Source organism: Solanum tuberosum, unplaced genomic scaffold (assembly GCF_000226075.1).
Source record: "Solanum tuberosum cultivar DM 1-3 516 R44 unplaced genomic scaffold, SolTub_3.0 scf00087, whole genome shotgun sequence".
Lineage (NCBI taxonomy): Eukaryota > Viridiplantae > Streptophyta > Magnoliopsida > Solanales > Solanaceae > Solanum > Solanum tuberosum.
In genome coordinates this window covers 416,135-427,616 of record NW_006239017.1, presented here as the reverse complement: position 1 = coordinate 427,616, position 11,482 = coordinate 416,135, and the positions used below count along the sequence as shown (strand labels likewise).

The window sequence follows — 11,482 nt, the reverse complement described above, 5'->3', positions numbered from 1 at the left end:
ATATATATATATATATATATATATATATATGAGACAAGGAAACCCCGCAGCCGCTATGCTTTGGGTGCGCATAGGATAAAACCTCTCTTGTGCAAACCACACAAGAGAGGTAACCCGCACTAGCCCGGAGCGACGAGCTCGACCCAAAAGGCAAACCCCTTGCTTTCATTGGCAAGGGGTTTCAAACTTGAGACCTCCAACATGGAAGTCCCATGCCCAAACCACTGGGCCAGAAGCATGGTTTTGCACAGTGGCGGAGCCAGGATTTTCAGTAAGGGGGTTCAAAATTTAAAAAGTTAGACACACGAAGTAGCCGAAGGGGGTTCGACATCTACTATATATACCTAAAAAATTATTTTAACCATGTATAAATCATATAATTTTTCCGCCTGACGACCCCTCTCATTGTAAGGTGGCTCCGCCACTAGTTTTGCATATATATGTATATTCTTCTTTGACATATTCATACCATTAGAGGTTAGAATATCTTAATTAGCTTCACAAATTTCTAGCTTGATGGAAACTGCACAGTCTTGCTGTTATGAATTTTATTTAATGAATGAAATGTAAATGGTAAAATTAATAATGTAAATTTCATTTCCTATTTGATAGCTCGACTTCTTAAGCACTTAGAAGTTAGAAGTTTATAATAATGACAAGGGGAAAACGTGCAAAACGCGTACCCAAAGACTAGTATTAACAATAAGGAGCAGAGAGGAGTCTAGCCCCTGCCTCTCCGGCTCTCCCACATGAAGCGCAACAACACTCGGCTACCTACTAACCTTCTACTCTAATTTTCAACCTTCCTATCTAGGATCATGTCCTCGGTAAGTTAAAGTTGTACTATTTCTTATTTAATCACGTCCTCATGTTCTTCTTCGGCCTACCTCCTATGTTGCTTGGACTCTCCAAAAATGTTGTTGCACCCGTGTCGGATCTCAAAAAATGCACTTTCTTTTGGAGAATCCCACACGCACCTGTCAACATTCCTAAAAAGTTCGAGCAGCATAGCCTACCTCTATGCCTCCTAACTTTTATTACTCAATCTCTCACACCTCCTTACCGGCACATCCACGCACCTCCTCTTCACATGCCCGAACCATGCTAAAGTACTGAAGGCACGTCGAGAGTCTTATCTGCAAATATATTCTGGCTAATTCAGTTGCATGCAACTGTCCTGCTTAGAGTCGATATCCTAAACTGGAGGACAAAAATCATGCATATGAACTGAAGCTATGACCTATTCCCAAAGGAGTAAGGTTGCTGAATAGATGAAAATAAGCTAATTTGAGATATGCAGTTGTAGTTGTCTAACCATAATCAGACACCTGACAGTCCCTTTCAGCAACTAGCCCTCCACCTATATGGTATGTGACGAAACTGTTCACTTGTTGTATTTTAGGCAAGAAATGGAAAATGAGAAATTGACAGTGAACTACTCTTACCTAAAAGAGGGTATCAGGTAACTGAAGCTGTTATCTTAACAATTCTGTGGTCCAGTTTACCACCCACAAACACTACCCACAACAGGCAACTAAACACAGCATCACGTTAATAAGATGATCAAGATTTTAAGCACATAGTCCCATTCAACTAAACTCGTGGTGCAAATGCCACATCAAAATTGCATACCCATATCGTATGACAGTGTCATTAGAGCTAGCTTTTGGGGTTGAGTTAGGCTCAAGTCCCATATCTTTAATGTTGAATATAGTGGTACTTTTCACTCATGCTAAGCTCATCCAAAGAAGTCCAACATTGGTAAAGGGATGGAAAATTGGTCTCCTTATATGGACTTGGACAAACCTCCCCTCATGAGCTAGCTTTTGGGTTGAGTTAGGCACAGGTGCTAACTCTAAATTGTTGGCAACTGATTATACAGAATATACCCACATGTGCAGCCATATTTGATATAACCTGAATCTTTCTCAGTTGGCTCCAACATTACAAAATGTAGGAGCACTTGATATCCAGCCTAACTCTTTTGATTTGTTTTTGGTGCATCCACGAGGTCCCTTTTGATTAGTTTTTGGTGCAGCCGCGAGGTCCCTTTTAATTAGTTTTTGGTGCATCCACGAGCTCCCTGATTGTGTAGATTGTCTTTTGCAGAGAACCATTTTTAGGTTTTATACAACTCGCAACATCAATAAATATTACCTTATCAACACACACACACATGCTGCTTAGCTCAAGGGTCTTAACTTGAAGCGAATAAACTGATTTCAGCAACATAAAATTCACCTTTACTATGCCACTCAAAAAGAAGTACCTTAAATTCCTACTATCCAAACAATAAGAAAAAAGAAGCAGGACTACCTTAGACATCTGAGTAAGCTTTCAGAAGCCGAAGCCACCTGCATAGCCTCAATGGCTGCTATCTGTGCAGCATTTCTGTGCTTCATGACTTCCTATAACATGAAATGGTATTTTTCAGAGATCAAATAAATAGTCCAATCTCCGCTAATACACTTTAAAAAAAATGAGAAAGGTAACAGTGCGATAATGCACTTTAATTATCCAATAAGAAAAGATTTCATGAGCAAATACATGAGCTGCACATGCCTACTCAAAAATTAAAAACCTTTAAACTGCAGGACCATCAGGTGACTAGAAAAAGTGGGAAAACAGAAAATGCTTTTCAGAAATCTGTAACTAAAGAGTAAATATACTAGGCAAACTTAACTCTGAGACCATAGCATATAAACATGACAAAAACTGCATTAACATGGTTAGAACTATCTTAAATGCTACAGGAACCTCGGGGTGAGAAATGGTTGTAGATGTAATATACACGAATAACATTTGAGGAGTGAACAGAGAAGCCATCAAGCTGTAAAGAATGCAAGCACTTCAGAACTGCATACCTTTCCAATCTTTGTGAGAGAAGATGGGAGTGAAGACCAGGCAACATTTCCATCTGCTAAAATTCTATTACTGACAACAACTTTGACCAAGTCTTGTAAGCCATTATTGACCTCCCCAGGTAGCTTTCTTCCCTTGGATATTTTCTGCTTACTTGATTTATCAGCATCAACAGGCTCTCCATTTGTGGACTTCTTTAAGGATGGATGAGCCTTATTTTCCTCTTTGGATGATTTTGCAAGTATTCCCCGGTTATCTTCTTTACTTATCAATTTTTCACTAGTTGATTTTCTTGGAACCTGCCATCAAAGCATTCAGATAATGAGTATCAAAATCTATTAAATGTAACAAGAGCCAAATAAATAAATGACAATTTAAGGTGGCGTGGCTGCTTGCAGAAAACTATCCTGCAAGAATATTGATCAAATTTCACTTCAAAATGTTAAAAACCAATCATAGCCTATGCCCTGAATCATAAAAGGAAAGGTGGATATACATTTAATCAGTTTAAACCAATGCCCGAACAGTCAGAAACATTATATAACAGGGTAGGGGGGAAAACAGAATACTTACAGAAGTGCTCCTTGGTTCAGGCTTCAAATCATGCTTGTTGACCCTCAATCTGGGACTCTCTCTACTCTTCAAATCCATATTCCCTTCCCAGCTCTTCCTCAAGGCCTTAGGCTCCAATTCAAGCCCTTGAAGATAATTCTTCAATGGATTCCCACCCAGCACTCTCTTCGGTGTTGGACTCGCCCCACGAACAGAACTAGACTTCTCCAATCCAGGTTTAGTTGTTGCTTTCTCCAATCGTTCCAAGCCCTTAACCTTTGCTTGTTGCTTAACCCCATTTGAAAACTTCTCGAAAGAAGTCGGTAATGAATAACAACTTGTAGGAGATGTGGGTATTGATCTTGAGCTAGAAGATGATTTTACTCTCATTAGAGAATCCTTCTTCTCCACTACATTTAATGCTAACTTCGACAAGTGAGACTTTGACCAAGTCAAGGTAGGCTTCTTTTTTTCCACTTTTTCCTCTTTGGTACCACCATTTGATCTAGAAACTGCAGATTTATTATCTTTCACCCCCACATGACTATTACCAAATGCTTTTGAAGGAGACTTAGTTTTATCTCGCGATTTTGAACCAGGAGACAGATTACCATTGTTATTTAGGAAGCCTAAAGAATGAGTTGCTACTATATCTTCAGGAGTTCCAACGCAAGGGTGCCGGCCAGGGACAGGCCTAACCCCTCTAAGGATAGGCACAGGTGAGGCAGCTTCAAGCCTCTCAACATGAACGAACTGACCCAATTGAATCTTATCACTAAGAATAAGATCATCATGTTCATCAGGCAAAGATACATAAGTAGCATGAGAAGAATCTGATACCTTTAGATAGAACCCTTGGTTAGGAAAAAGCTCCCCACCTGCTAATGCTGGCACAATGCTAACCACTTGCAACAGAGATGATCTATGCTCACCAGCAACTTTCACATCTGTGTTCATATGCTGAAGAAGCTTCAATAGAACACCAGGTACCAAAGTAGCCATTCCCCAAATCTTCAATTAGCATTACCAGAAAAAGATACCAAATTGAAGAACTTTCAAGATTTCACAAAGGAAATCTAGCAAAAGGGCTTCTTTCTCTCTTTCTCCCAATTTTCAGATTAACAAAGAAAAAATTACAGCTAACAACTCTCACTCAAAAGAGTGAAAAGATGGTTCTCCAAGAAGGGTTCAATCATACAAGTATAATAAAAATGAAAATCCCACAAAACCTCTCAAACAGATCAAAAAAATCAAACCTTTACAACCCTATTGAGATTCACAGCCAAAGCACCTTTCATTAATCCAACAAAAGCATCCAACTTTCATTTATTCAAGAACTTGGTGCCATTAGTGGTCAAGAGAAAGAGAAAGCCAGAAAATGAATCAAGAAGAGGAAGGAACAAAATGGGGGCATGGCATTTATACATTTATTATGTAAAAAAAACAAAGTAATAAAATAGTATAGTAGTCCATAAAAATATATGGATGTATTCTTGTACAGAAAGAGTAGAGCTGAGGAAAAGGGTTCACGGTTAGCATTGATTGCTCAGTACAAAGTAAAAAAAGGCAACTTTTGAAGGGGCATTTTCTTGATTAGTTAAGTGTGAAAGATAAGGAGAGAGAAGAGAAAACTTGAGAAGTGTCCAAATTGAAAGTGGGCTTCTGAATCTGAAGTGAAGGTCCTCAAAATGGGGTCTTTTTTAGGAGATTAATTTAATGGAAACACAACAAAAATTGATGCCAGAGATGAAGAAATCATCATTCATCACATGATTGATTCATTCCAACTATTCAAATTGGTCCTGCTGACAACAAATTCATTAAATATAATATAAAAAAGAGTACAAAATTAGAAGCATTTTGTAAGTTTTATCCATTGATAATGTTCTCTTCTTTTCTTTTTTTCACTTCCAAAGAATTATGCTTTCTGTTGGAATAGGTTTGTTTTTTCAGAGAATATGACAGAGCCCAAAAAATTGGAGCCAAAGAGAATCTAACAAGGACATCTTTTTAAAAAAATCTATTTCATTAAATTTTACTCATTTTTCTTCATCAAGGTTGTGTTTGTGTTTTGTAATTAAATAAAATATTATCTCAAAAATATTTATTTTTAATTTAGACAAACACGATAAAAGATGTAATAGTCGGGTGTCAGGCGTGAGATGGTGGCAATGGAAGCTATGCGGGAGGAGTGTGTAGGAGGTGTCAATAAGTCGAATGTTACTTACGGAACTTATCTTTCTTATTTAGAAATTATTGCTCTTAATTTTCAAGAACTTAATTTATTAAAGAAAATAATTTTAAAAAATGATAACAACTAAACATAAAGATACTTAGAAGATATTTTCTAAAATGCTTTTGTCCATGTCACACAACAACCAATTCATAATGAGTCCAAATAGAATTGAATAATTAAGATCCACAACAAAATTTTAATACTACTAATATATTATCCAATTAAAGTTTTTTTTATAAGAAAATTACTTTACTACTACTGCACTTGTAGTTCGCCATTATCACCTATCACCCATTGCCCTTAGGCACAACTACCATCAGTTATCACAATCAATCGACATTTTCCTTAGTCACAATTTACGATCATCAACATTAATCATAATAATCATCCATCATTAATGACAATCATTTCATTAGTCACCAATATATACTAGACTAGACTATCACTCATATATACCATTATCATTTATCACTATTATTACTATTATATTAGTGGTAAAATACTATCCAAACATCACTTTCATTGAAGAAAAAAATATATTACACACAGAATTTTTAATAAAGGTATATATATAATTGGGTTGGTCATATATATAGCATTGGTTGATTGTATAGCAAATGGGTGCATGTGCTAAGGTCATGCTATTGTCGGTTTATAGAACTATTTTCAGTAGTTGGAGATTCCATACACTCATCTAATTAGCTGGACCCCCTATCTCTCTCTGTATATATATATATATAGGTAGATATTTTTTCGTCTCAATTTATGTAATGTAATTTGACTTGATCAAATTTAAGAAAAAAAAAGAAATTCTTTTAAAACTTATGATCTCTAATAATTTATAAATATTTCTATGATTATAAATCATTTTATTAAAAATAAAATTGATATTTTAAAATTATCATTTTTCAACCGACTAAAAAGTAATATTAAGTCATATAAATTGAAATTGCCGGAGTATTGCTAAGATAAAAATAACTTAAAGAATAGCAAGCATTAAATGTTCATTTCTCGAACTAGCAAAGTAAAAAATAGAGATATCTTCAAAACTAATATGGAGTATTTAATAAGTAAATTGAAAATTACACCAAGTCACTCTAGATCTTGTTCATTTTTTTTCTTCCAAATGTATCAAAATTTATTTGATATTTTATAAAAAAAAAAATGGGTTGCGTGTACGCCTGCAAATGGTGGGGGAGAAGAAAATGGAAAAGGGAAGATATTATAAATTTTGTACCCACGTGGTGCAAGGTGGAAAATGAGTTTTAAATATATGCATGTTATGTAAAATTTTAAAAAATAAATGCAGCCCTGTCATTTTTATATATTGCATCAGATAATCCGTTAAAAAATTTAAATTATATATGAAATTTATTTTCCTTATTTTTATAACAAAAGTTACTTTCTTGATTTAAAAAAAAATATATTTTCTTAAATAATTTTTTTAATTTTTTTTTTTTTATCATATCGGAATCGCTCTTTAAAAAAAAAGGCATCTTGCCTTCGTGGGGTTATAAATTATAATATAAATCAAATGTTAATGTTTAAATAAATTGTATTAAGTACTTCTTGAATGCCATAATGGGAAAATATATCTCTACAAATCTACCCTAATTCTTTAGCCATGTGTTAGTTAGCTATATTTCTATAGGGTAGTTATATAGTTTCTGTTGCATCAATATAAAAAATTAATTGTTGTAGAAAAATATTGTAAACAAACCAAGGTTAGTTATAGGAGTTAATTCCAAAAAATGCTTTAATTTTTTCTAATACAACGGTGGTGTTTAAGTCTGTTTTCATATAAGATAAATGATACTATATTTTTTTTAAAAAAAATAGATACTACTATCATATTTTCTTGTTCTTGAAACTAAGCACATCGTCTGATACTTAATAATTTGCTCATGATTTTGCTATATCAAATTAACATATCGTGACCTTAGTCTATCTGTAATAATTTTCATCGACTTTATTAAATGGCTAAATAAACCATGCTATTAAGTGCACAAGAAATGTCTTATATATAGATAGCATTAAATAGTACTTGTAGCAAGGACCACAAACATTGAAGGGTTTGGAGTAAAGCATTCTTCTGTTCTCACTAGGATATCCAAACAAAGTTTTAACTACTTAACTTTTTCAAACCAAACAACACCTAATTAGCTAGGGACTTTTATACTCCCTCCGTCCCATTTTATATGAGGTAGTTTGACTCGGCACGGAGTTTAAGAAAGAAAGGAAAACTTTTAAAACTTGTGGTCCAAAATAAATGATAGAAATTTGTGTGGCTGTAAATCATTTCATTAAGGGTAAAATAGATATTTTATAGTTAGATTGTTACTTTATATAGAAATGTGTCATTCTTTTTGGGACTGACTAAAAAGGAAAGTGAGTCATATAAATTGGGACAAATATTTAGACAAAGTTCGATAATATCCATCAGAGTGTTGACCAAATTGATTGAGCAGGTAATCTCGTAAAATTGAAGGTTTTAAGTTCGAAACTGCCTGTTTGCTTTCTTGATTGAGCTCATCGCACCAGATTTACCTAGTATGATTTACCTACAATTATCATATGCACACCAAAAAAACGACAACAAATTACTTCGTCAACCAAAAAAAGAGTAGAATTAAAAGATCATTCATGAATTTAACAGTTTGACTAAAGATTTTTTTATATATATGTTGATAAAGAAGGACGTTTGCAATAAAATTATTAATTACATGAATTATAATGATCACATGCACTTTTTTTTTTACTTTTTCATTGCCGTTGGCTTAATTAATGTATGCAAAGAATGTCATATGGCATTATAGCTTAGCTGCCTTGTAGCAAAAGTTTTTGTATGACTAATAAAAGCTTTTTATTACTCCTTATATATACTATGGGACCATATGTATTTTTAAGTATTTAAAACTTACATTAAATTTTTTATACAAAAAATGTGAAAGTAGACATTAAATCAAGTATTTATGATAACTACATCGCACGCTATGGATGGATCCTAAAGCTGAAAATATTTATTTGCACTTAATTTGACATTAAACTAAATAATTTAATTATAAAAATAATTACTATACAAATCAAAGTAAATTTATATTAATTAATTATGATTAAGTGATGATAATTTATTTTATTTTTTTGTTGAAGGATATAATATAGACATAAGTGAAAAATCCAATCATGAATACATATTTTTTATATAAAAGTAGAGAAAAGAGAGACAGGAGGTTTTATTCAATATCAAGTAAACCTTGATAAACAAAACCTAATTAGACATAGTTTAAACTATAAAAGATTAAATGTTAAACAATATTGAATTAATATTCTTGATTTAATTTCAACATTTGTGTAGTATCACTATAATAAATAAAGAATTTTGTCGTAATTATATTATATTCAGCGACAAAATGTGTTATAATATGAGTATTTATAACGAATAATTATATAAATATCGATAAAAAATTTAGTAACTATAAATACAACATTAAGCAATTATTACCACTAAATATTTTTGTGAGGAAAATTTATTAGAGTATCATTAAACGTAAGACAGGATGCAAGTTGTATTTATGATTATGACATAAATCAGTAATAAAGAGGTAGTTGCAATAAAATTAAATTAGAAAATTTGGGAAGTATTTATATTTTTTAGTATTTCTTTATTGTTTTGATAGATCAAACTTAAACTTCAACATAAATAAGGACAGAACTTAATAAATACTTGTACAATTTTTTGTTGTCAAATCAGAACGTTGTTATTCTGTTACTATCAAAGGAACATCAAGGCCATATTATATATATTTTTGGTTAAACATTAAGGCCATATTATTATAAATAAATCGTTACGTAAAACAGCGAAAGAATATATTTGTCTCTCAAATATCTCTAAAAAAAATTGAGCTCCTAATTATATTCAAGAAATTAATTACCAATTTTTAACATTTAGCTTTGGTGGTTAATTAGTCCCTATCTATATGTACGTTGCGATTACGATTATTAATTGGAATGTTTTTTATTGACTAGAAAACAATTACATGATAACCATGTGATAATTGAGAATTACACTAATCGTTTTATTATGTTAGACCTAGATTGGTTTAAATGGATCGAGCAACATTGGATAATGGTAACTGATCATATGCATAGTCGATCTTAATTTATTTGAAACTGATCAATTTATTTTTATTACCAATTCTCTAAAATCAAAATTATTAGACTAGTAACTCGTGTATTTGCATGTAATGTTCCAAAAAAGTATATCTCGATTCTCGATGTGCTTTAAAATATTGATAAGGTACTAAATTTGAGTCCCTTTATAATTAAGGGTACTAAAACATTTTTAGTTCACCTAATTATGGTGGACCTTAAGGATTAGAGACCATTTAGCTTAATATCGACAGGTGGAGTTGATGGCTAGTAACCTAATGATATTTTACCTGCTTTAAAAAAGGTCTTAGCCCATAATTATAATTTGTTAGGCAAAATAAAGAATAAAGTACTTAGTGAAGTTAATTAATTAAATTTGAGAAGTTGTTGTACCAATGATTAGCGTAAAGTTAGTTAAGATTTAAGCATGAAGCTTCTTCTTCTTTTTGCCTTTACTAATTATGATTAGTAGCATATCTCAAAGCTAAAAAAGTCCATACATTTGGTAAGAAATTAAGTAAAGCAAGAATCTTATTAATGTTAACGACGTGCTTTCATTAAAAAAAAATTAATTTAGTACTTTATACATTTAATTTGTTTATAAAAAATGTTTTACACGACCAATGCAATTATTCACCTATTGTAATAACAAGTCCATCATTATTTTTATCAGATTCTCAATTAATGTTTATTATAAAAATTTATATTTAAGTTTTTCGTGGTTGGTTCATGAAAATGTTCTAAGTATAATTTTTTCTAGGAAAATAAGATTCATTAGTGATTGTCTCCTCAGCTTTGATCCAGCAACACCCGACCACACCCTACCCTCTCCCGACCTTCTCACCCCATGCCCCCCCACCCCCAACAACCTCTTCCAACCACTCTACCTCTCCCCATCCCGTCATATCTTACCTCAATAATATTTGTCTAAATTAGATATAAATTATTTTTGGATAATATTTTTTATTTACTTATCAAGAATTAAATAATAAATAAAAAAACTACTTTATCTTTTATTTTCATTTATTCCAAACATTCTCTTAATCCTTATACAGCTCATGAGAGTGCATTATGTGTGCTTTATTTCTGGATGACATTATTGTCAAAAAGACTTAAAATATTCCCTTCTAATTTCACTTTTAAAAAACATGGATAATCCTAAATTTTCAACGCTATCTAGAAAAACATGTCACCATGAAAATTGAAATACAAGGGGAAAAAAAGAATGCTAAAGTGAAGAATTAGATTCTAAAGAGAAATTTAACTTCTTGAACAAATTTTTTTTTCAAAAAATAATAATTAAACAATCGAGTTTTTTTTTTTGGTTGGAGGTAGGAAAAGGGAAAATGGAGAAGGAATTAACTACCAAGAGATCAATCGAACCTTCACATTTGTCATAGTCAACTAACTGAGCAACTAAGTTGATTCTCCGTTAAGTGACTATTTTCGAAAAGATTATAATGGCACATTGAGAGTAGAAATGTGAACGTTGGTCCTCATGTAGCCTCAACAAATAACAATTGATAATGACAATTGACATGTAAGAAAGAAACTTTTGGACCCTCATATCATTAATGCTCATACTAAAGGGGTGAGATATATAATTCCACCGACTAATATCCTACCTAACTTTTGTCACTATTTTAGCTCAAAATTTTAGCAATTTCCACGGATATATATATA

The 11,482-nt window shown here is 32.3% G+C and overlaps 1 protein-coding gene across 1 annotated transcript in view; it reads right to left on the bottom strand.

Annotated features, from left to right (window-relative positions):
* LOC102603714 (uncharacterized) overlaps window positions 1-5,313 on the bottom strand; it is a 10,817-nt gene extending 5,504 nt beyond the window's left edge. The window contains exons 1-3 of the mRNA XM_006347250.2: window positions 3,436-5,313; window positions 2,865-3,161; window positions 2,317-2,408 (exon numbers count right to left, since the gene is read on the bottom strand). Of these exons, the coding sequence (XP_006347312.1) occupies window positions 2,317-2,408; window positions 2,865-3,161; window positions 3,436-4,416 (1,370 nt within the window). The 5' untranslated portion in view covers window positions 4,417-5,313. The remainder of the gene's footprint in view (window positions 1-2,316; window positions 2,409-2,864; window positions 3,162-3,435) is intronic.
* Between the last annotated feature and the right edge of the window lie 6,169 nt (window positions 5,314-11,482).